This window comes from Micropterus salmoides, unplaced genomic scaffold (genome assembly GCF_014851395.1).
Source record: "Micropterus salmoides isolate LMB-PRFRI ecotype aquatic unplaced genomic scaffold, ASM1485139v1 Ms_hic_scaffold_2, whole genome shotgun sequence".
Lineage (NCBI taxonomy): Eukaryota > Metazoa > Chordata > Actinopteri > Centrarchiformes > Centrarchidae > Micropterus > Micropterus salmoides.
This window is the reverse complement of record NW_024041150.1, coordinates 23,354,704-23,381,974: the sequence shown is the minus strand read 5'-3', so window position 1 is coordinate 23,381,974 and position 27,271 is coordinate 23,354,704. Positions and strand designations below refer to the sequence as shown.

The window sequence follows — 27,271 nt, the reverse complement described above, 5'->3', positions numbered from 1 at the left end:
CCTCTCCCTGACAAAGGCACACGCACGCACGCACGCCCACACACATCTGCGGCCACTCACACGCAGAATGTGAGTAGCAGACTGCGAGAGTTCTGTGTTTACAGCGAGAATAAAAAATGAGCGAGAAACGTAAACATTGGACTGAGTGACTGTAGGAGTGACTGCGGCGGTTATAGATTTTTATAAACATCCTCTCAGGCAAGAGCCACTGCTAGACGACGTGCAGCACAGACATTCATCAGGGAGAACGGACAGGAAGAGAGAGAGAGAGAGAGAGAAAAAATAAAGGCACAGAGTGTTTCCACATGTCATAATAGGGCTAGGTGATGATATCACCTGAAATCAATATCATGAGTAATAGTCACATTTACCTAGCTAGCAATAAATATATAAACAACAAATATAAACTTTTTTTTTTTTAATAAAAGTGTGCACACACCTTAAAGGATCAGCATGTGTGACTTTAGATCAAACTTTCAACCACATCATTTTCAACACAACAAAAAAAGCTAGTAAGAGGAGCTTGGAGCATTTGCTGTCGTTGCAATCATCGTATTATATGACATGGTTGTGATTAAGGTGATGGGGGAAAAAACTGCTCATGTTTCCTCTTGAAGCTCTAATAATGACTATTTTGCAACAGAAGTTACATTTGTCTTTGTTGCTGCATCGTGTTGACTCACATGGCATTATTTATCTGTGCCAGCTCATCCTGGTTCTCTTATCCCACTTAGACTGGCCAGTCACAGTTAATTACATACCTTAAAACAATAGGCGCAACAATGTCGGCACAACTTACTCTAACTTGATGTGATGTCTTGTTGTACTTCTAGGTGCATTAAAGGGGTATGCTAAAACAGTGGTTCTCAATCTTTTTCACGTCAAGGACCCCTAAACTGACACAAATTAGACCATGTGTTAAGACCCATTTGTTAAGATTTTGTCTCAGTGATGTCTCGAACAAAAACAGATTAAATTAAAAATGTTCGCAAATAGCTGGTGAAGTTAGTGTCACATTTAGTTGCTACGTTTTGGAGGAGAGCAAAACAGAGCTAAAAGGAGAGTGAATTTGCACTTACATGTTATCTGGTGGCAAGAAACCACAGTTAACCACCTGGTTTCTTCAGCTTTTAATCAGCAAAAAAAATCAGCCTTTAAACTTAATAAATAATAATTAGACATTTATCGTGATAATTATTGTTATCAAATGCTATGCATTATTTCATTGTGATAACATTTTTGGCCATATCGCCCAGCCCTAGTTAGGGAATGTTTTTAGATATTCCTAAACCTTTACATAACCAAGTAAATGTTTCACTAAGCATTGTCTGACACAAAAAACAGTACACTTAAATAAAATAAAAAAACACATTCCCTGCAGGTACATCTAGCGCATAGGAATTTAGTACACATGAAACACATTTCACATGTGATAATTTTACATGACATGTGTGTGACGTGGTTTTCAGATATTTCACACGATACAAAATACCCATCACAGAGGGACATTTGGTATCATGGTATGTCACAGGCATAAGTACAGTGCATTTTTACAAGGGTATCCAATCTACCATTTTTCAGGTCCCACTTCCAATCTTTACCTGACAATAAACAAAAAACGTGACAAAAAACAAAGACACACTTTGAGGAGAAACAACAAAAGAAGCCCCTGATTATTGTGTCACTTCATTTTGTCTCATAAATCATTCAAACGCCAACAGAGGAAAGTGCACTTGCCATTGAAACATCAAATTGAAATAATTGTATTCATTCTGGTGATGAAAGCCATCAATTATCTTCCTCTTAATGGGAAGATTTATTCCACCCTCTAAAAAAGTGCTGGTCTGGATCACACCAAACTTCTTTGAAACTGAAAAGAGAACCGCAGAGAATAATAAAAAAAAACAAAAAAAAACACAGATTGACTTAGACAGGAGCACTTAGATAGATGACAAAAGAATAATGAAAAAGATCAATCTTGCTTTGATTATTGATCTTGATGCTTTTGTGTGTGGTTTCTGTGTTTAGAGAGCGGCCACCCAAAGTGCAGAGGGTGAAAAAGCACAAAAGCCCTGTTAAATAGTTTAGATAATACAACCTTTTTTGATGATTCTTGATTAATTTGACCTCTATGATTTTCTATATTAAAAAAACTTAATAATTCTCTTAAGCCTTGTATCCATTTAAAAGGCAAGGGCTCAATTCATGCCAGCGGTTCCCAAAAGAAGCATTAAAACATGACAGAGAAGTGAGCACGACGCCGTCAACATGGGCACCAGCAATCCCCTAAAGTAAGCAAGTAAATGCATGCCAGTGGTGTCGGATTACCTGGCTAGTCAACAACTGTAGTGTAATTACATTTGTGCCCGTAGGCGGTGATTGATAGGGCTCATATTCCTCGGGTGCCAGAGCCAGCATCATCTCCCACTTGCACGTATCGCTGTCTACCTGTAGACACCATTGACAGAGCTATTGAAAATCGAAATAGTCTTATTGAAAGTCCATCCTCTTATCTAAGTTCCCATGTTCTATTCAATGCATTTCTTTCTCACCCTCTCCAGCTAATACTTTAGAGGAGTATTTATATGCAGTGCCTATCTCTTTTTTCCCCCGCCGCAGATTCTCCTTGGACAATTCCTCTGACAAGTGCACTACTGAATATTGGGGGGGGGGGGGTGTAGTTTGTGGAAAGCAAACTGTAAGAGTCATGCTGGCTACTTCTATTACTTACACACCACAGAGCAGTGTTTTTTTTAATCGTGACACTTGCAAATGACATAACTCACAAATGAATATTTGAAAAAAATGCAATTACTCACCAAAAAGGGCAACAGAAAGGTCAGAGAGAAAAATGGTCATTTGGAAAATGTCTCTCCCCCGCAGAGCTTTTAAAAATCACTCCGAGGGGGAAAGCTTTAGAGTTTTGAATGTGGGTTTGTTAATAGTAATAGCGGGTAAGAAAGGGAGAATTTTGCTTACTCCTGGGTCACTGATGCAGAGCCCGAGCCCATTACCTTTTCTGAACCACCGGGCATTGAAGTGCAGACGGAGTAGAGTAACAATGACATTTAAAAGTCATCATTAGTAACAAAACAGGGGCCTTGGGGGGCTTGTATTTCATTTCATCTCCCAAGAAAACGTGTCAGGGAGAAGGAGTTAAGGTCAACTGCCGCACATGATGACAAAGGGTCCAACTAAATGAGCCTCCATGACTCGAATAAACACAGCTGTGACAGCTCTCAAAAACAGAATCATGGTTTTAGGTCATTTTCAGGCTTCAGCTTAAGTGCGTTATCTCAAACACAGTGGATAATTCCCCAATACATAATAATGCTCTCTACAATTAAGCAGCTGGGGAGTCTGGGTGCCAAATATGTTCCCAGTAAAGAATTTAAAAATGAATGTTGATGATAAAGAAAACTTAACGTGTGTGTGTGTGTGTGTGTGTGTGTGTGTGTGTGTGTGTGTGTGTGAGAGAGAGAGCGAGAGAGAGAGGAAGGGTTGTATTCAAATGAACTTTGACTTCATTAAATTAATGTAAGATAGATGGAAGAGAGAGGAGAAGATGGCGAGGGAGCCGATTCTACAGATCAAATGTCTCTTTTTCCACCGAGAATCGCTGGATGGGTCCAGCCCCCAGAGCTAGTGATTAATTAGCGCATGAATCTGGATACCGTCATTTGATTAGACCAATGGGAGCCTGTCACACCCACTTCCTAGTCTGTAACAAATTACCTTTTCTGAAAGGGGAGGAGGGGTATATGATAATAAGTCACTTGCAAGACTACTTTGCAACGAAGGGGGAGAAATAGAGTGAACTGCGACTCGGGAAAAAAAAAGTATAGCATTTTCAATAATGCATGAGGGATTATTTATCTTGAAGTGAGAAACAGTTCAGGCAAATTGTTCTCCCAAGTAAATTAAGTTTACATATGGCCTAAGGCAAGCAAAATCTCAAAGGCTTTTCACGCGGAGTGCAAAATTATCCAGGAACTGAACTGTCAAAGAACTCTGCAGATAGAGCATTTCATAGAGTACAGCGTCGATAAAATGCTGTGTGTGCTGCATGAGGCAAATCTTAAGGGTTTGGAATCGGTTCGATCAACCTTGCTTGCGTTGCCAAAGTGGTCAGATGACTTCCGGAAAAGTTTTACAGATTTAAAAATCTGACTAAATAAGCCATTTTATCGAAACAGGCACAGCCGGAAGACAGACAGCACCTCCATAATGATGAATTCATGAGCCGACCACGGGAACGATCGTGAGAAACTTCTCAAATCGACTTTATGGCTTTGACAATTTGACCAATGATGCTGCTAAGCACAATTAGCATTACTCATTATGATAGGACCCACATATCCATTCAACACACCGAATGAGCAAGCCATTTGTTTTGCTTCTGCTTGCATTCACTGACACACATTTGAACACATTAATTGGCAACACACCACGCACTTGCAGATTTCCAGCAGAGGGGAAAGACTGATGGTGTTTTTTTGCAGGGCTGCAACGTGCAAACGTGAGTTTCAAACCGTCAGTCAAACTGCCCCTGATGCCTGCGTTGGAATTAGCTCTTCAGTGTTAACAAATTAGCTCAGGGGCAGAACCAGATACACTGCCATCGTAATAAACTGCCGCTTTTTGCTGGATCAACCTCATCACATGGTGAAAATTTGATCAGCCTTTTTTTTTTTTTAATGAGAAGCTGCACGCAACTGCTACCTGATGAAATCGCAAAAGATAGCAGTCATTACAGTGGAGCAGTGTATTGCTTTTTTCTTTCCAACTGTAACAATGTGTTGATACAGTGAAAGTTAATAAATTGGTCGCTAGATGGAGGGAAATGTGCGGCGCACAGTGGCTCCCTTCCCCCTGTGATATACTTCCAGTAGACAGTAACCTCATGTTTGCGCACACACAAGTAACAAATACAAGCACCTTGCCATCACTCCATAAAGGGTTGATTCACATACTCAGAACACAGGGGTGAAGTGTCTTTCCATCCAACGAGCACTTTCATTTAATTAATAACTACTTCAATTCATTAAGAGCATAGCCGTGGCAGAAAAAAAGAGGATATGGGAAGCAAGTCTCCCATCAAGGTCTTATGTTTAAAACCACTTAACTTTGCAAATTACAACATTAGTTTCTTAGGTTAAATCCTCTCCAGCTTAGTGATTCCCTTCAGTGTGGTTGAAGCAGTTTGTATTTTTATTGAGATTAGCTGGAAACTGATGAGGTTTACTTTTGTTATTGTTTGATTTTCCCAACATATAAAGAGCAGAGCATGTTTGCAGACATGTTTGTCTTGCTTCCTATCAGTAAAGTGGCGTTTTATCAGATGGTCAGAGCCGGAGGTGAGTCTGGGGAGCTGGCAGCTGCCGTGGCAGTGGCTACTGACAGCGAGCTGGGCTTTGTTCAGCTCCCGTCATGTCTGACATTTCTGCCATTTCCTCTCCTTTCACTACCTTCTACCTCCTCCCACTCCTTCTCCCTCCTTCCTGTAACCCACCCGCATGTGCAGGCATCACTCAAGGGAAGAGCTCAGCCAAGACTAATGCACCTTGGCCCCCACCTATCTGCACAGTACCTCCGAGGCTAAAATGAACACAATCCCTGTCATACATACACGCAGCAGATGCACACAGACATGTACACAGCTCCCAGAGCAGGCATGACTCAACATGCCCCTATAGTAACACATGCCCTGATAGTAATTGAGGTCAAAGAAAAGAAACAACAGGCTGACTTTTGTCTTGTGCGAGGGGAAAGGGGTCTTTTCCTCACTCTTCTTTCACCACACATTATCAGATGGAACTGCCTAATGGCACACTGGAGGAAAGAGCTGGGCTAACTGTAGCTTTGTGAACTCCACAGTGCAACCTCGCTAATCTGAACCTCTCAGGAAACGGAGGTTGTTCAGTGTTCAGACAAGGAAAACGGGACAGGGAATCAATATTTAAAAAAAAGCATGCATGCTTTCAACATCCTGAGGGAGCTATTTTGGTGTTAGAAAATTGCTGGTACTTGTTGTAAGTGCGATACCTAGACAATGTCATGGACGACGTAGCTACATTTCCCCCCCAAAAAATTGTAGACTTTCACACATCCTTTCAAGCCAAGTCATCCAGCTAGTTTTCAACTATAATATCACACACAGAAATGCTAAATTTAAGAATAATCTTTCCTTCTATATAAAATGCGTTTGGAAAGCGAGGGGTGAGCGGTGACTGATGGTGCATTCATGTGGTGTCAGAATGATCAGAATCCTTTTTTCCTCCATAAATCTTAATTGAAAAAGAGAAATAAAGTGTACATGGGACATATATAAGTATACAGACCTTTGATTGTGCAATATCACGAGACAGACAGACAGACAGACAGACATGTATGTATAATACTGTTGGGTATTTCAATCTATAACAACATCACATTTTGTAAGTTGATAATGCTTTGCATGTAAATTATTGATCTTCACAGTAATTACCACTACAGCTGTTAAATGAACTGAGTGGATATTTCCATCTGAAATGCTGTGGAGAAGAAGTGCAAAGTAGCATAATCCAAGTAACATACAAGTACCTCAAACCTGTACCCTAAGAACTATACTTGAATAAATGTACTTAGTAACTTTTCAACGTAGTAGAGGATGTGTTTATTATTTTCTACTACTTATTCTTAAAAGTGCAATAAGTAATTTTCAACAACTAGTGGTGCAGTGTTGAGATTGCAACCAGATGTGTGCTTGTACACGTGCTTGAACTCATGAGCGAGCCTAACCCGAAACACAACCGCTTTTATACAGCGATCCCACAATAAACGGCTCTGATGCAGATCAAATCAAACCCCCTGTCCGGCTCTGTACCTTCATACAGTGCAGCGAGCTGGCATATTGGCACAGTATTCCCAGAAAATAAGGCAGTGTGAAGGGGGCTACAGACAGACTCACCAGGAGACAGCTTCACACAACATGCTGGAAACTCAGGTAAACTCCCACTTCAACTTTTCAGTGATGTTTTTATCAGCTTGAGGTTGAACTAATCCATGCTTGTTACATGATTAACATTATGATGACTGCATTCAGCCGAAGTGATACATCAGCGTTAGCTCGCCTGCCTGTTTTTCAGTAACCTTTACTTACTTGTGTATCTTTCACTCGAGGTTCAGCTAAATGTATTGGATGATAATGAAATTTATAAATAAATGATATTGTTGTCCTGCGTCGTTATGTTGCATGATTGTTTATTATGTGGGTCACGTACTGTAAGTTCCAGTGACAGAGAGGTGGAGAACCTATGTACCTGAGTATCTGTAAAATGACAATTAAATCTAAATTGAATGTTACGAAGCAAACAGTGGTCCTTGAAAAGTAGGGTTTCTCAAGTTGCAGGCAGTGTATTAAACTATTGGGGAGTGAGTCTTGCCTGTCCTTAATTTTTTCAATCAGTTATTTTGAGACCATTTAAAAAAAAATTACGCCCCTGTCCAACCGGTACCAACACACTCTGTCTAATGTCAGGTATACCTCAATATCTCTTCACTGTAGGAAGCACCATCCGTGTGAACGCTTGGCTGCACTTATTTTTTTGCCATAGCAACCCACAGTATTGTACAAGCTCAGTGAGGTCCTTTCACATGAGATACAGCACAAACCGATGAGAGAACACCTCGAAAATGCGTTCTCCTGTAATGAATAGGAAACAAGGCCATTGCTCTGTCTGAATGGATCCCAGGGGCTCTGCTTATTAAAGTTGTATCAATAGTGCAATACTGAGCGCAAATAGAGCTGAACTCCAACACTAACATACTGGCCACCAGGCTAACACAAGTTAGCTTTCTCAACCAAACTGATAATAACTCTCTGTTTTGGCACGGCAAGATGTGTTGAACATGGCGATAGTGTAAAAGCACTTCATCTGAGATGACGCCAATCAGTCGACAAGAGCAAAATGAACACCGCACTCCACACCACATCAGTTGTACATACAATAACCAGTAATTCTCTGGAGGCTGAAACTTGAACCAAGCAGAAATTTACATAAAATAGCATATTGGTTGTTGATGACATCTTGAGATGAAATTTCCTTTTCTGTTTGTTGTAAAGGCTGTATGAAAAATTTGGCCTTGTTTGGGAAGTGGGAAGTAAGGATGAGCATTTTTCAATTTCTCGCCATTTGAAGACAAAAACAGGAAATTGAAGCTTGCTTTCATAGCGTCCTTGTTTGAACTTGTTTGCATTCTATTTTATCTAAAGTATCCTTGCACAAGGACCGAACTCTATGAATTACACTGTGATTGGATTTTTGCGGCAGAGCATGTTTGGAAATAAACCTCTGCCAATTCTCTATCCCATACTCCTGCAAGTGTAATTTTTACTGCAGTGCAATATCCGAGGGGCAAAAAGCATGAATTAATACCAATTTAAGCGCACTGCTGTAATGTTTACTTGCATAATGAAGAACAAGAAATTATTTAAATGACAAAATGAAAATGTGATTTAATTCATATGCGTCTGTTTTCTTTTTTACATTAACAAAGTAATTACTTCATATTCCTCAAATTATTTGTGAGAGTGGAGCCATGTTCATAATATCAAGCAATGGCCAAATATAACATTTGTCGCCTCATCTACAGTACACATGTCACACTGGAATCTTACTTGAGTGTTTGCAAATTCTATATATTTTCACACACCCAGTGGATGATTAAACTAGTTTTAACTGAAGGGTATAATTCAGCGGTATCTGAACGAGAATAGATAACGGTGAGATGAAGTGGGAAAGCGGTTGGGGGCAGGGGTTGGAGGCTGGGGGTTGCCCTATATACTGTAAGAAGCTGTAAGAAGCTAAAGAGTGGTGCATGTGCTGGTTGGCATCAGCAGATTAAGGGTTGTCTGTATCTGTACTTAACTGCCACCTGTTTCCTTTGGTTTTTTCAGTCTTACAAGTGTGTTTGCACGTGCATATGCCCACGTTAATCCATAATGCACTGGGTGGGGGGCGGGGGTTTCTCCCTGGGGAATATTGCTATGAGGCGCATACACCTACGCATACAGAGCATGACACCGTTCTATGATGACAATTTTAAGGCCCCCTGCTTGCTCAATTTCACTTCCTCCTCCCTAAGCCACATCATGGGCAAGGTGTAGCACAGATTAAATCTTATGTCAATTGTCTCCCAGCGCCCTAGCCTGTCCTATGTGATGGTGCAAGCCACTTCAAAGGCCATTTCTATGCTTCCATACTTTACACATCTGTAGGAGTAGAGGGGTCTCTTTCAGTGGGGTCACAGTGGCTAAGGAGCTATTTGTAGCTAGCTAGCTTGTAGTAAAGCTATATGGTTAGCATCAACATGCTGGCATTCAAGAAGCTGACGCAAAAGAAACAAGAAAGAGGGAAAGGAATGTGTGGGTGACATTTGTTTTAAAATGAGATTTTTGAAGAAAGAAAGAAATAGGGGGAAAGTGAGATAAAACGCTGTGAGAAAAAGAAAGCGGGTTACTAAAACCTAGTGCTGGAGATGGAGGTAAGCATAAAAACAGTGATTCCTCATCCACCCACAGAGTGAGAAGTAACCTCATTCCACATGTATGAAATCAAGGCAGTGCTGCTGTACATCTGAGACACAAAGCTATGGTGATCTCCTTTGATTGTCTTTTCTTCTGCATTCAAAATGACAGCTGTCAGACATGGGATTATTGTGCGGACATAATGAGCGCTGAATATGTGTGAAGAAACATGTGTGTGGTGCTCACACATCTAATCGTCTGGCCTCAACTCTGAACATGTGGCATATTGGAATCCGCAACAAGCACAAGAAGCATGAAATAGGAGTGTATGCGAGATTTTAGGCAAAACATGACTTCACACAAGCAGGTGTAGAGCTGCGATGTGTGATACAATATCGCATTGAGACAGACTTGCTCCTCAGAAACAACTAATTTATTTGGCAAACCTGGTAAACAGAGAAGCTTCAGGGGATGCTTATATTAGTCTAAGACTGAACTTCTGCAAATCATGGCAAGCTCTTCTTAAATGTGTATCTCAAACAAACTTAGATAGGCCCCAAAACTGTAGTCAAATGGTCATCAACTGAGTTGGTCAAGTAGATACAGAAACATGTTAGCCCTTCGAAAACTAGGCTCAGTTTTTATTCCATTTTCGTACAGGATTATATCTCAGCCCATGCATCAATTGGGCATGGCTTATAATGTCATTTTGATTTGCTAAGATAAGTTAGGCTGAATATTATCATTTGGCATGTAAGTGGGACCATACATGTTCCAGGAAAAAAGTGAAACTGCTTGTTTTTTTCTCTGTACGTCAGAAGTATTGTAGCCTGTTTATGTCACAGCTTCATGTACATAAGAGCTTGGTTGATGGGACATAATTATTTGGCTAAGTTCAGTAAAAATATGTACTGACCGTACTGATAAAAAAGCAACAATTTTTATGGATTTTTTTTTTTTACTCGTTTGTTTGACATGTTTAGAGTTTAGCACTGTAATCCCCATCATGTTTCATGTCATCATGCTTGCCAACCTGAGGGTAGGGAGCCTTCCAAGACCTCAAAGATACATTTTAGGGAGAGATTATTAACAGGATAAGACAGTGAAAAACTCAACACTGGAAAATTGTGTGTAACTTTGGTAGATGTCTGTGAAGATTTTCAGTCATCCAGGTCATAGGAAGGTTAAAATAAAGGGGAAATGGACTTGGTTGCGGATACTTGAGGACGTTTCGCTTCTCATCTGAGGGGCTTCTCAGAATCCCAGAGGGTCAAAATTAAAATCCAGCAAGTGCAAGCCTTCACAGAACACATCAGCTATGTGGACAGTAACATCAAGTTCACATGGGAGGATGTCAGCAACAACAGTATGACCTTCTTGGTCAGTGCTGTACACATTAAAGAGGACAGGAGTCTGCACATTAGAGTATACAGGAAACCCACGCACACACAGACCAATATTAACTCTTTGATTCTCACCAACCTCTGGAGCGTAAGCTAGGTGTAATCAGAAACCTGCACCATCGAACTGAATACATACCAGCAAGTGCCCAAGCCCAAGAGAGTGAGCAATAACACCTGAAGGAGGCAATTCCAGCTTGTGGACTTTTCTGAAAACAGCCACAAAATCCAGGAAGAACACCAACAATAAGGGTGATTCTATACATGTCTGGAGTATCAGAGAAACACAGGATTTTCACTAAACACCGCAACCCTGTGTTTTTGAAAACCCAAGAACACGCCAAGATAGATACTGGTTCACCCAAAAGACAGATACACCCAAACACAAGAATCGCAATCTAGTGTATGCTGCCCAATGCAGTGAGGAATGCACAAACCTATATATTTGGGAAACTAAATAACCACTACACAAATGCATGGCTCAACACAGAAGGGTCAGCTCCTCAACAATGTACATATTTTGGACAGGGGGGAGAGATGGTTCGAAAGAGTGTGATAGGCCATTTACACCAGAATAGAAGGACCATCACTAAACAGGGGAAGAGGGCTAAGACACCACTTATCCCCCACCTACAATGCCAACGACGATCGTTCAGGCTTGGCCTCACGTGACTGCAATGTCCACAATGACATAACAGTCAGGAGCACTAACGAACTAAAGCCGTATCCATCACCTTGATCCCCACAGAGGTTAAACAGCTGGGATTCCCTACCAGTCAGTCAGAACTATAGACACCCCTCAAATGAGAGGCAAAATCCAGTTTCCCTGGATTTTAACCTCCCTTGGATATGTCATTAAGGTTTTCTGTTTTTTGTATAATACTGGGTAATTTTAATAACCTATTAAGGACACACAAAATATTCAAATTAAACAATCTCAGAAGGGAAAATTGCTGTTTTGTGAAACCGCTCATAACTCATTGACGTGTGCAAAGTGTCACAAGGGGTCGCACTGACTCATTTTAAAGAATTGTGTGGTAAAAGGTTGGGAATCACTTCTTTAGGTGATGTAAAGCTGCAGTGCAGCTTTTTGACATTTCATGGACAGCCATTCTGGTTAATCAGTCACAAAAAGTCATTCTGCATTAGCTTTTTGCTGTTCTTGTCATCTGGGTTAAAGTTGCTAATTATGAGGCAATATCTGATGCTATAATGAGCACTTGTGACTTAAACAAGTTGCACTGTGTTTATAATGTACTTGCATTCCATTTGACTAATTTATGACATGGACAACGTGTCAAATGGGCACAGGGGGGTTAAATCCAGACCTCCCAGTTAAAGGGTGGCCCCCGTGATCTTCACAATGACCCCAGTAGAAAATACCCACTATTGTATTCACAGGGCTAACACGCAGCTGAGAAACATCTGCAGTGGGCCTATAAAAATGGCATGCCACCTTGTTTGATGCTGATGCTCGCTGTGAAATTACATCGCTCATTCTGCCTCTCCAGTTTCAACCCTTTTCCTCAGTCTATCTCGTGGCAGAGAAAGGAGAGTATTATCACAGTGAAAAAGGATCTCCTTCTTACCCCTTCCCCCACCCTCCCACACACAGAATGAGGGGCAGTGATCATGGAGGCGGCGTTTGTGTATGTGTGTGCTTGCATGCATGTGTGTGTGTGTGTGTGCGCGCGCTTGCATGCGTTAATATAAGTGTGGAGAGTGGGAAGCAAGAGGGAGTGCACCGCTGGGGAATGTGCACCTGCAATTTTTCTCATTTGACACAGTTGGTCTTTTGTAGGGTCTCAGCCACTGGGAGATATCTGCGAGAAGTTACGCCTGCCCTCTACCCCTGCCTCCCCAAAAACAGATATCTTCACTGTGGTTTTCTCCATCTCCATTCAGAATACCCTTTGTCAAGAATGGGGCATGGGGTCCAACAGTTTGGCTGAACAGCAGCGATCCAGACACAAACATCTTACCACTTGAGAGCTGTCAGATGTAAACAAACCTTGTAACAAGCTGCAAATCCATATGGGAGAAGAAAAACAAAGACAGCAGTGAAAAAACGAAAAATAAATATGGTTATAACGAAAATGAATGAAGGTCATACCAAACGCTTACATTTATTCATATTCATAATCAATTGGCTTCTGTATTATCTACACAAGATGTTGACAGAACATAACATAATTACGTTAATTTATAAGAAAGGCCTTAGGATGCATAAGTGTATGTGTTTTTTGTGATCTTGATGTTGCTGAGGATGAATTTCATTTTATGTTTCACTGCCTCAAGTATGGTGACTTGAGGAGTCTGCTATTTGGAGAAAAAAACAACAACTAAAGAATGCTGATTTGTTCCAGTTGTCTGAAGGCATCAATGTATTTAGACTCTTAAATGAGGAGATGTTTTGCAAAGTTTTATAGAAAATGTGTGGTGACTAGGACAGAGTACTCTATTATTATACATTTAAGTATTTTGAATTTATGGATCTGTACATTGATTTCCATTTAATAACCTGGGTTGCTGTTGCGGTCAGATTTCAGTTCTGAAATCAAGGAATATGGTAACATTGCTAAAAGGAATACGATAGGATGACAACCCACCAGACGTTAGAGGATCATGTAGGTTTCAAACAAACTGTCAGGTGAGCCGAACCTATTTGGAAGAGAAAACAAATGAGAGCCTTTAAAATCATGACCCAACTGTCTGTTGCAAACATAATACTGGTATAGTGTTGACGTTTTTCTGACTGCTGGTGTTTTTCTTGCCCCGTCTGACTTGAGGCCGTGCTCCCAGATCTCAGCAATTACTTTGGTGAGTACAATGTCATCATAACCGATGGAAATCATGGCAAAAACTAGAGAAATATGACCCAAGTTGGAATAAACCAGAATCATCCCTTAAGCAGAGTCAAGGGCTGAGTTAGGGAGTATAGTTAGTCAGGATTTCAGTGATCCATGGCCTAACTGATGACTCCTCCCATGTCTGACAGCTGTGGTGCGAGACAGAGGCCAAGCTGTGACCCCCAGAGTCTTGATAGTGCACATGTGCAGAGGACGCTGGTGGGGGCCGGTAAGGAAGATTTGTGTTCTTGTGTGTAGGAGGGCCTGAGAGACGGAAGATCAAGAGAGGGAACTGGTGCATTTATCGGTGTGTACTGAACGTGCAGCACATAAAATACATAAAACTAGAGTGTATTTTCCATCCCGTGTAAAGCACCAGAACTGTGAACTACTTGACCCTGGCATCTTTCCAAACAAGGAGGTCACGCTGAGGAGCTACCATTACTCTTGTGCTATCCATTCCCCTCTCCCCTTCCTTTTATTTTAATGAGAGCACAATTAATAAGGAAATGGAACGGCTTCCCAAAGGAGGCTGGTTCCTCCACAATGGAAGCCTTCTTTTGTCAATTGCTGTATTGAATTCCCCCTACAAGGCCACTGGGCCGTATTGAAGGCCATCTCCAGTATCGCCCCACCACCACTACCACCACCACCTCTCTATTGCTTGCTCCTTTTTCTCTCTTATCCTCAAGGTCTCACGGGCTAATCTGTGCCACAGTATCATTTGATCCCCCCCCCCTCCACCCCTTTGCTCCAAATGCAGACTTTACAATACTTCATATTGATTCGCTGAGATGAAATCACCGGTTACTGTGCATGGTTGGTTTATTCAATGACAGAGCTGAGAAAAGAGAGGGCAGGGTCACACACCATCTTTCCCATAATTGGTCCACTGTGTCTGTGGCGAACTTTAGTTTGAGGCAAATGGTGTCAGATCTTTAGTATTCTTTGTTTGTGTAAGACTACATTAAATGTGCATAAATCAGAAGAACAATAACTAATTAATCCTTTACCCCTTTTGTTTTTTCAACTACTTCTCTTTGTTGGTCAAGTAAAGGTGGTATCACTTCACCACGTCCTCTGAGTCATGTCAAAGAACGGCACCTGTGTCTTTCTCTGTAGTTCTCTAATGCCCCCAGTTGCTCCTGGAACACTCAATAACAGCGGCAATGCCTCACATACAAAACACCGCAAGACTTTAATCAAGACTTACCGACAATGTGCAGATGAAAGGAGAGAACAAGTTGTTTAGATGCTTTCATTGTGCTATTAAATAAACATTTTAAAAGAATAAGGTCTTCATTTGCAAGACTACTTTCTTTCTCTTCTGGTGACAGGGTGCCATAATGTTGACTTTTTCATCAACAGGAAATGCCGGTGTATCTCAGCTGGAGCAGTTACATAAGCCAAAGTAGGCATCCACAGGCTCCCAGAGAGCTGCCATTGAAATAAGATCTCATTAGGCACTGAACAACACCGAAAACACTACAACTTGATCAATAGTCTCGCTAATGTGAGATGGACATACACAGATAGAGCTGGCTAGCTATATAGCTAGATTGACAGATTGAGAGGAACTAATGCCACTTGCAACCAACGCCTAACTCCTAATGGTTACTTAAGCCATGGGCTGTTTTATTAACAGTGACATGCACCCATACCAAATTCAGAAGGATGACACTGACCCATGAAATGAGGTATACAATACTCCGCAGCATTTCATGTGAAAAATGAATCCCCAAAAAGTTACCTCTAGCTGTATCACTGCCCATGTTTATAGTTTGTGTGGCAAAAGACATCATTTTCTGGGACATTTCTGATTATCATTTATTTTAGCAAAACAAGTAAAAACAAAATCCTAATCACAGCTGAATCAAATTGTATCAAATGGGCTTTGAATTTCAATCATATTGTTACAAAATTGAGTACCTAGATTCATATTGGATTGTCAGAGGGAGAGATACAATCCCCCTAACTCCCCACCCACCCACCCACAAACACAAATAACATAAAAAAGATCAAAATATGCATGTTATTAGCAACAGGTTTAAAAAGGGGAGATGATTCTAATCTGAATAATTAGCAAACATGCATATAGTTCGGCCTAAGGCGTGTATTGTAATCATGTACTGCTGCAGTAACAATTCATCATGTGGGTGGGGGTTGGCGGAGGTATTGACAGCCTCACCGTGCTTCACTCACACGCCGTCATACCCTCACACCCATGATTGTGAAATATGGTAGAAACAAACCTCATGGGGCCAATCCTACAAAGCTGATACATTTGCATACACAGTGCAACATGTAATCATCTGCCGAGTCTTTCACAGCCCCTACTGTGTCAACAGAATGCAGATACTGTATGTCACATTATGCAAATAGCTACATGTATGTGGACACGTAGGATTTATTTTACAGGCGATGGGATAAAAAAGTGTTTCTATCTATAGATTTCACAGTGCGGCAAGGAAAAAGTAATTAATTTCACAGATTAAGTAAAGTATAGGTCCCAGCATTGTCTCTCTGCGTGGTTTCTGTTTGCCCTTCCTGCTCCTCACATTCCGCCCACACCCAAAATTACTGCCTGACCCCTGCTGTTATGCAGTGTGGGAAACCCTGTGGTATTGCACGCCCACCATTTTTTGCCCTGTGAGCTGGTCGGCGGCGTTTCTTAGCAATTCTCTCTACACTCTGCCACACACCACAAACATATCACATGCACTTCTCTCACACACACACAAACACACGCGCGCACATTATGCGGCCTAATGTAAACTAGCATCCACTGCCACTTGACCTTGCTGTCAATATCTGTCCTCATTAAACACCATTCGGCCAGCTCCAAGTCCACTTTAAATGGCATCATTCAGCGCTTACCAAATTATGCCTGTGCAACCGGGCAGAATGAATGGGGAGTCTAATTCATTTATTTAGAAGATATACACAGGTCCCGGTATGGACACCTATAAAACATGCAGAGGCATTTAACCCTACCCTGCCATTCTTAATGTTGCTGTCATTCATTCCTCTTGGGTTGCAAGTTCTGACAGCAATTTGGCAATGTCAAGCAGTCACTACTGTTTCTACGTGCAGCAAAGGGCAGTCTTTTATTTTCCATATCAAGCAGGTATTGATTTCTCACTCATTACAGTAGAACATAAAAAGGGAAGTGGATTTCCATGCCAAATGCCACACAAATTGTTAGTGGGGATAACATGGAAGTGAGGACACAAAGAAAACTGGATTTTAAACCCAGTATACCCTACTTTAAATGAAAATCTAACAATTCTGTTCAAATAAGGCCACTTGTCCTGACAAACTGAGACTCACTGCAAAAAATAATATAAATCAGCATTCAGAAAGGGGCTATAGAGCAAACTGGCATCCAAATGACAGCCGTGGAGGCCACCCTTAGGATAGGTACAACCACCAAGTAATTTTTTCCACAAACGAAACACTATTATCTATTTTCAGGGAGCACTGTGTGGCTTATGGGAAAAGCATAATCCATTTACAGGAAAAAAGAGAGCATTCTGTTAAAGCATTAAACCTAAGGCATTTTTAAGAATCTCATCAAAACCATTTTCAAAGCAATCAAACTTTTATGTCAAAGTCAAATAACAAAATTACTTAAAACTACAGATTTTGCTGGCAAAAAAACGCTCCATCACTGTCTCCCCCAGTGTTCTTGTTAATTTTTTAATGTTTTTATTTATTTTAATCATCCCTATGCTTTAGACAAAACTGAAATATGTTTATCCTCACGTATATCGCTATGTTTTCACACCAGTACAGGTCAAGTGCAGTGGCCGTGCATCGATGACGGGCATGAGCTGATGTTTTTCTGCCTGCCCGGTTTAGTACTTCTGTGACCTTGCCTTGACAGTTATTGCGCCAGTACCAGCAGCACATTCCAAGCTCCAATTTGGAGGGATGTTGGGTGCATTTTCAAACCCTCATCGAGTGTGAATGAGGCATATTATCTTGCACAACTAGCACTACGCTCTGACAAAATAAAACACACAAACGAGGCTGGAAATAAGAGTTTTTAGCCATGCTAGTAGTGTGGCAATAGGAATGTCAGTCACCCTACCACTTTGGTCCAGACTGAAATATTTATAACTATTGGATGAATTGCCATGACGTCTTGTACAGACATTCATGGGCCCCAGAGGGATGAATCCTAATGACTTTGGTGATCCCCTGACTGTTCCCCAAGCTTCACCATGAGGTTCGCATTTGTGGGTTTGAGTGAAATATCTTGACAACCATTGGATGGATTACCATAAAATTTGGTTCAGGCATGTATGTCTCCCTCAGGATGAATTGGGATCACTTTGATGATCGTCTGACTTTTCCTCTGGTTTTCAATTTGTCTGATACTTTGCTTTATGACAAAATGCTTGCAAAGATAATGTCATTCCAAGTATAGCTGTTTGGTGTTTGGTCGCCAATTCACAAATGTAGGCATGTTAGAGCCAACTACCATGATGATAAACTAAGATAGTGATCATGCTATACATTACCTGTTAATCATCACGGGTATGTTGCAGCGTTGCCGTTAGCATTTAGCTTGAACACCCCTTTTGGCCTAAGGTTCTTTAAAAATAAAAATCTACTATTTTACATTTTGGATATGTGCATTCTGAATTATCTTTTTTTATGTTTTGCCTTACACGACAACACATGTTTTGTATGAAGCAATTTAGCAATTCATTTACTTTGAACTGTATGTGGCATGTGCTGTACAGTGTACATGCAAAATATATTTTACATGTAGTATGAGCACAGTATGTGGCACTCACCCAGCCATGCAAAATATAAGTTAAATGTATGCAAGTTTATTAAAAGCTTTGTATGCTTATATGTAAAATAGATGCATGGTGCATAACGGGGACAGGCATATCAGTGTTTCCACAGACCTCAAAGTACTGAATATAAATAGGAGTCAAAGGTTTGTTATGTGATTGTGCTTAAAATGTAAGCTCAGCCCAACACCTGCCTAACACAATGAACAAGTATTTGACCACTTTGGAATTAAGTTCAACTGCATCTCACCCAAAGTTATTGGTTGGGAATCAGTCAGTCAGGTAGTTGAGTTTGATGTGTAATGCATGACACTGCGCAAAGTTTCCCCAAATTTCAAGGCCCACTTCTGTAACTTTAAGCCTTCCACCAGCAAATCATATTACACCTCAAAATACATAAGGCTTGTTTTCTTCTTTTTGAGCTGCACAAAAACTACAGTCATTCAACTATTTTCTGTTTACTGTCACCAGAGTGAAACAATGTAACACTAATCCCCTTGCTTCCCCTTCATAAAACACAGACACCGCTGAAAGTTCATTCCTTAATCTAATGTCGCATACAAATGCATATATAATGTGCCCCCGCACTGAAGTATTGTATCTGCCTGTACATTATGCTGCTGCAAATGAATGATTGACATCCACCCACTCCAAAGCCCACTTATTTGCAATGCTTCAAGAGGCAACTCACAGTCACAACAAAACAAGTACATGCCTCAGTAGGCTCTACAAAGACCTTTCTCCCGCTTTGAAATATGAGCTCAAATAAATCATTTGTTTAATTAATTAAGCAAATTAGGCAAATCCAGGGATGCCTTGGCGGATGGAGTCTGTGCCCTGGCACAAGGAGATTAATTAAGTGGATCGGGTACGGGAACAGAGAGACTGACATTGGAGTTTAATGCTCTTGTTTGGTTAGATACAGCTAACCTTAGCACATTGGTGCCGATACCTCAACATGAGCAACAGAGGGCATTTGTAAGGTGCACGTTGGCTTGGATTCGACTTTTTGTACGCTCTGCGAGAGAGAATGGGGCTGTGTGATTGAAAGAAAGGAATGGGTCAAAGCAAAGGGGATGTTATATGTTAATTTTTTTTCTGACACACTTACCTGGCATTCGTCTGAGAGCTACAAAATCCAACAAACACACACATATGCTAAACAGATGCGATGCGCACACATCTTCCTTGCCGTCTCATCCATTACGTACCTATCTCCCCCCCGCCAGGACGATATCTGCTTCCAGGTTTGATGTATGCACTAGTATATGACCATGAAAAATACGTGTCAGTCTTTACGCTTTTGTCTCTTGGATTGGTCCAGAAGCCGACATCCATTATAGCGGCTATGTCTCCGAATCCATGGGGTGGGGTATTAAGTGGAATGAATATAAAATCCTTCCTGGAGCATTTTACATGCACAGAAACGCATGATTAATGTCCTGCTCAGGCATGGCCAGAGTGTTTGGGACATTGCTTTTCCCTTGTTATTCACTGTTACCCAAACAATGACAAGGATGCGTTTTACTTATTTTTCAACCCAGTGACTGCATCTGTGATAGAACTTTTTTATTAATCTTGCAAGACTCTGTAGCTATACTTATATATACACACACACACACACACACACACACACACACACACACACACAAAAGCATCACATGCAAGCCCATACACAGACGCACACACAAACAAAATACACCTCACTCCACCCACACACAGCTACACATCGCCACCGCTCCTTAAGCTCCATTCTGTCATGACTCTTTTTTTTTTTTTATCTCTCTGCAGTGACGCTTGTCCAAAAATATTCCTAATTTTCCTCAGACAAGTGTAAAGTGTCAGACAGCTCGATACGTGTTGACATAAAAATAAAGACAAGAAGGCAGGAAGCTGTTCAACTCCAACTGCAGACTCTTGGCTAACACAGCGTGTGCATGTGTGTGCATTTTTCTGCACACATGTTGTGAATATTCTTATGTGAAACTTGATGGCATGTATGTCAACAGGAACCATTCCCTGTGTTTGGTTCCAATCCTCCATGCACTTGTGTATATGCGTGTGTCCATGCCTGTGCCTGACTGTATATAGACAAAAGGGAGTATAGATCCCAAAGTAGGCCAGCATCCCCCGGAGTACACATTTCCAACACTCTCAGGGAGAAACACGCACAATGACATCGTGGTGAATATCCCCACTAAAGCTTCCCCAGCTGCAGAACAATTCACTGGCAACATCTGGCCGTGTCTGCTTATAGCATCAGGATAGGGTTGGGTGTTAAATGAGTTCTTTCTTAATAAAACTGCCAAATTATTTACTTGGGATGTCAACCGCTTAATCTAGTGTTCAAACAAGCCCAAAATGCTCAAATGTGGTTCCTTTAAAGCATTAGTTATAGCACCAAAAAAATGTAGCTACTAGATGATTTGTCAGTTTGATGTCACCTATTCATGTGGGATCAATGAGTGATTGATTGTTGTGGTATGAGTAACAAAGCATGATGATTGATTTAAAGGCCTGGGAAGGTGTTTGTGCACGTTTTCAGCCCATTTATGACAAATCATGCATGTGCTGCTGCTGACCATTTTCCAAATGGTTCAAACGGCTTTTAAGCTTGATGAATGCATTTTCTACCTTTTCATACCACAGTGACATAAGGTAAAGGCAACGGAGGTCTGGACTAATCCAGAAAACTATGGTATGCTCAGAAAAAGATATACCATAATAAAGTTTTGCAGTAAATTGGCTCAAACATGCAAAAACACGACTTATTCATTTAAATAAATTGAGCTGGTTGTTGTAGAGTTACTGTTTATCCAGTTAAATGTACCATCGATATGCATCTACCTAATCCCAAGAAATGCTTCAATGCTTTTTGTTCCGATGCGGTTTGTGGGCAACTGAGTTCTAGAAGACTGACTTCTTTAAAACAAATGTCTGAAAGTGCAGCTAAAATGCAGCAGACGGTCAGAAGTTTCACATAGATAGGTCAAGAGACGCTTACATGCGGTGTGATTGACAGGGCTGTTGTAGACAGCACTTTAGAGTCAATGCTAATCAAATACAAGGTCAAGAGGTTAAAACAATAAGGACCAATAGCACTGACTGCACACAGGCTATCTACTATATGGTTCTTTGTGCATGGGTGTGCTTGCCTGTGTGTCACTGCTAACTCTGTGGGTTTACGTGCCTTGTAATTGATAGTGACAGCAAACACAAGGATATGCAGTTGTATGTTACTGTATATAAATGTAATTTCTCTAAATAAACTGTACTAGGATCTGTTTGATAGTTTAAATATTATTAAAAGCATGTAAAACAGTTTTTATAAGGAACTGGGGAAGCATAGCTCCCTTAATGCAGGATCAATGGCTAGAAATTGTTGAAACAATCCCAAGAGAAGTACAACTGGAAGAAAACTGGGGAAAACTGACAATATTTTAATATTATTTGAAATGTTGCGAATCTCTTGCCAATAAATGTTTGAGTAGGAAGAAAAGACATGTATGTTTAGGTACAAGCACTATGAATATCCATCTTAGCAAGTTATTTTGAGAGATTAATGTCACTTTTTGCCGTTTAAAGTTGACTGCAATTTGAATTCTCTTCAGTTTCTTCTGTAAGGAAATATAATACACATTTTACATTACAAATATAATGTGGCTACTGTTCGTGTTTTCCATTTATTTTAATGAGGACAAAACAGTTTTTTTGCAACCAGCATGTCAGCTTTGGACCCATCATGATTTTAAGTGTGTATTCCACACAGAAAGTGGATGCTACAGAGCTTGGCCGACTAGATTTCAAAAGGAAAACGGAAACTAGTTAGCCTAGCTTGACAACATTAGTACTGATTCCCACTAGACATCACTTTTCATTTATGTCATTTAAATAGTTGCTGAGTCATCGGCAGCCTTCACACACAAACACACAGCAGTGTCCATCATTTCTGAAAGAAAGGAGTCCAGCTAACGTTAGCTGTCTCTCTTTCATGGGTCCAGCTGTGCTGCTGGCAAATGACCACCAGACTGTCAAAACTCACAACTGCGGGTAGCCTTGTGACCTCAGCACTGCTTACATTACTCCATGATTTCAATCACGACATGGAGTTAAAGTACAGAGGCACAATGTCACTTTGCTCAAATCACAGATGGGCCTAAGCAACAGCTAAAAACCCCTAGCTGTCTGACTGCCTGTACAGCCTTCGGAACTGAAGCAATATTACGAACCGCACAGATTTGAGCCAATCAAATTACCACTAAAGGCTCGTGCAGACTACACGACTTTCAGCGTCGGCTGATGGCCGTGCCGTTCACACTACACAACTTGCCATCTTGTCACGGGAGTCTCGAAGTCGTTGTGGCGTTCAAACTACGTGACTGATCGGTGACGCAGGTAGCAGGGATCATCTGAGTTACAGAGAGAGCTGGAGGGGAGTAAAAAGTGTTTTGTATTGAAAAAGTAGCTGCCTGCTCTCATTGGGTGGATGTCCGCCATAAATTTGGCATGCTAGATATCTGGCAGACGTCGGCGATGTGGCAGTGATGTGTCGGGGAGCCGTTTTGATGTGTCGTTGAGTAGTTCACACATAACGACTCCCAACCGAGCTTGCCGACTGGCAAATAGGGCAAAAAAATCGTGTAGGGGGAAGTAGGCTTAAGAGACCAAATAAGTACACAAGTTAAAACAAACACCAAGCACAAATATAATGACTTCTTAGCAAAAATCTATTTTCATTTCAGTTTGACTTATACACAATATAATAGTCCTCAAGGTCTGTCTCTTTGGGCTGACTACTACTAAATCAGCTGCCTTATGTGGTCTCAACCCAGAGCTCTCAATAGAGCCCTCTAAAGAGAGATACATGACATGAAAACTAACGATGCCAGAAAGTGTGTTTTCATTAGCATTGGATGGTCCATAGATATCACAGCAAAAAACAACAACAATTCAATTAGCTCCAAAACTTCCATTAATGGTTTTACCATATCAAATTAACATTGTTATAGGATTTTACCCCTCTCCCAAAACTCCCTACATCTAAACCCTGGCTGTGACCAACTGCCCCATCCGCATTCAGACACACTTCCACATTCACCCGCCAACCACCATCTACGTCTTTTAATCTGAATTTAAATTACTTCATTTAGTTTGCCTCTGACACAATCCACAAAAGGCCAAAGGGAAATGCTGCGAAACTATGGCAGTTTCTGTTTACTGAAAGAAAGACTTTGCGACTTAATCTTTAAGATCTAAATGATAAGTTGTTTTTTTTTCTCCTCTTCCTGCAATTCTCGCTATACTAAACATGGCCACAAAGCCAAAGCAGTATTAATGATTCTTTTAAGGTAATTTCAGTTCATTTCCTATTGCCAGGAGAGCAAGAGACCGAGATGAGAGAAAGAGGGACAGATCTAAAAATAGGTAGGGTATCAGTGAAAGAAACAGACAGAGAGTGCAAATAAGAAAAGTGTAGAAGAAAAAGTTTGAGGGAGTAAGGGAGTAAAAAACTGCTAATTAGCGAGAGGAGCTAGATAGATGCTGAAAAAGAGACAGACATAAAGTCAGAGGTTTTTATCGCAGTTGGCTGGCTGATCTGGCACTTAAGTAGCAAATACATGAAATTCCAATAGGATTCCAAATCATGGTGATCACACAATAAATGAGGTGCTTACATCTGCACGTCCACACAGGCACAATAAGAGACAAACACACACAAGCTCTAATGAGCTAAACTCACCCATAGCGGCTGGTGCGAAGAGGCTGGCGAGGACAAGCAGGCGTGCGGTCCACATGGCCTCCTCCTCTTACCGCCCGCTGCTGAAGGTCCCAGTTGAGGTCAGTCTTTTGCTGGCAAATGCCTGAATCGGGTGCTTCTTTTAAGGCACGGTTTCCTCCACTGTGCCACTCTTCTTAGAAGACCGCAAATCTTGACGCCAGATGCCGTCCGAAATCTGCCACAAGTAAACAAAAGCATACATGTTGGCTCATTAGAAGACTTTAAGTGTGACTTTAAGTTCTTTGTCCATTTACAAAAGCAATAGGAGTGAGTCTTTTCCAGTGAAAAAACAAAAACCCACAACAGATGGATGCGCCATGCCTTCATCATCCTTGTGCGCAGTCCTTATGGCATTGTGGGTTTCAAGTTGTCATCAAGTCAGTTGCTCAGTCTCCGGTAAGCTGAACTCATACCGGGTGTGATCAACCAAACGCTAAGACAGCGCAAACCACATGTATTTTTGGATATCCTGTTGTTGTTTTGCTCATACAACGTGCTAACTCCCCCACCTTGCCAAGAAATCACTCCCACAGAGACAAGGAGTGAGCGATGGAGCTCACGCCGCATAGGGCTTTGCCAGATAACTATGTCGTGTACGCCTTTGCACTCGCATATGTACTCCAGAACTTGTGTGTACTTCTACGAGGCCTGGTGGCAATTGACATAAGAAGCACGGCGGTGTTTTCCCTTTCCTTTGGGCATGAGCCATAACTTCACAGTTTGATGTTTTGCACCTGTGAATGTCTTCTGCGAGGCCTCAGAAATGACTACTGCGCTCGCAGGCTTCGCTCCAAAATTCCAGTCAACAAAATGGCTAACAAGACACACTGTGAAGAGCTGAATGAGCCAGAGATGAGCCCTGACCTCCTCTAAACTCACAGGAGTGCCATCACCAGTAAACTCCTCACACCAGATTTAGTCATCCTTAAGCTATTGCTAGTTAACATGAAATACATGGTGTTAGCTTGTGACTGCTGTGAGATCAACAGTTAGGCTGATCCAAGACGGTGCGTGAAAGTTTGCAACCCCTCATTCCGTAAGTGAAGCATGAACATTTAAAAATAAAAATAAAAATCTATATCCAGATGAGATTATCCCATCAAACCCATATCATGATATTTAGGTTAAGTCAGCTTTAATGATTAGGCAAGCCAAACCCTGTTTATTATCCACTATCAACCATGATCTGCTGCAGAAACATAATCTCTGCAAAATGATACAAGCCAGAGAGTGCACACAATGCTGCAATCATCTACACACAAGCATTATCCTTGCACACTAGGCAGTCCGCTCTGCATTTAATATTGCAGGGAGTTAATTCCATTGTGGGACGCCAGAAAATCTGGTTACAAAAGGTGAGCATAGCATCAAAGGACACGGCACTGGGGAAGCTGACTTGACATCAAAATCTCAACATATACCGACACTACATTTTAAATACAACAACTTCGCTTTTATCACTCCCTGTAACCATCCCCGTGTGGAGTTATGCTGCCTGTGTCATTGGATTCTTTGGGAGCAGTGACATTTTCCCATCTCAAAATCTAGCTCTTAATCCCAGTTCAAAAATCCTGCATTAGAGTAATCAGATTTTGTGTGTGTGTGTGTGTGTGTGTGTGTGTGTGTGTGTGTGTGTGTGTGTGTGTGTGTGTGTGTGTGTGTGTGTGTGTGTGTGTGTGTGTGTGTGTGTGCGCGCAGATATTAATGGCTTTAAGAAAAAGGGCAGCAAGCCTATCATGAGACATAACAGACCATTTGGGCAATATTACGAGGTTAAAAGCCAGTGTGCTCATCAAAGTCTTGGCAGAAGGCCACGAGTGAACAGACCTAGAGTTTGAACAACTTGTCTGTACCACATCTACTGTATTGTCTACTGTCTTTATATTATATATAGCAATATAAAAGAGTGCATTTGATCAAAGTAATATCCTTCTAAGTAAACAGCGTGTTTAATAAAAACACTCTGACAGCTGCAGGAGAGCTAAATTAAATATGACAAATCAAATCAAATATTGTGACTTCCTTGACAAAAAAAATACATCACTCTAAGAATGATCACATTCAAATACACTGTAAAAGTGGAAGATTGGAGCTGAAGTTAATACTGTAGGACAACTTCTAAATTGGTGGCAGAGATACAGACTAAATAGGAGGCACATGCACAACAACGTGTTGAAAATATATGGCAGACAAGGCGATCCATCGCTGATTTCCATTGAGTATTGGCGTACGGCTTCTTTCTTTTTTGCAGGTTATGCATCCAAACTGTCACAGAAACACACAGGGAGCAAGTCGCACAAGATAGAGGCTGTTTCTGTAGTGGAAGATGAGAATATGTTGCTCCCTGTGTGTCACCGTGTATATCTGTGTGTGTGTGTGTGTGTCACCGTGTATATCTGTGTGTGTGTGTGACTATGCGCCATATCTCCTAGCACAACCGATAAGAGAAGAAGCTACATGCACAGGTGTTACTTAGGAATTATCACATAAAATGAAAAACACTTCACTATCACAGTTGTTAATTTGCTCTCAAATAAAAATAAAAGAAGTGTGTGGGCTTAGGTACAGGAACCGCTATCAAGCGCAAAAGAAAGAACACATCATAAAATACATATTTATGAGAAGGGCTTGGACCCAGTTCAAAGCAAAAAAAAAAAAAAAGTAAGTAAAAAATAAAATAAAAAGACAGAGCGGTAGTCCGGCATTGCCAACTCGTCTTGTATTCCAGAAGGAGCCTTATGATACATTATGGTGCTGACGTTTCAAGGGTATGTGTTCTGAGGGGGATTTTGGATAACTCCCTTAGATAAGCTGGCCAGCATTTAGCGGGCCTCGCAGCGACCGCGGCTTGCGTTCTCAGCCACATCAAGGAGACTTCTTCATTACTGCCTCACTGTTTCCTGCAGATCTTCTTTTTCTAATCAGTG

General features: G+C 41.2%; 1 protein-coding gene across 7 annotated transcripts in view; it reads right to left on the bottom strand.

Annotated features, from left to right (window-relative positions):
- The window catches only part of LOC119912376 (adhesion G protein-coupled receptor L3-like), a 224,473-nt gene that overhangs the window by 137,780 nt on the left and 59,422 nt on the right, over positions 1-27,271 (bottom strand). For all 7 annotated transcript variants that reach the window (XM_038731552.1, XM_038731549.1, XM_038731551.1 and 4 more), the window contains exon 3: positions 24,306-24,519. In XM_038731552.1, the coding sequence (XP_038587480.1) occupies positions 24,306-24,360 (55 nt within the window). In that variant the 5' untranslated portion in view covers positions 24,361-24,519. The remainder of the gene's footprint in view (positions 1-24,305; positions 24,520-27,271) is intronic.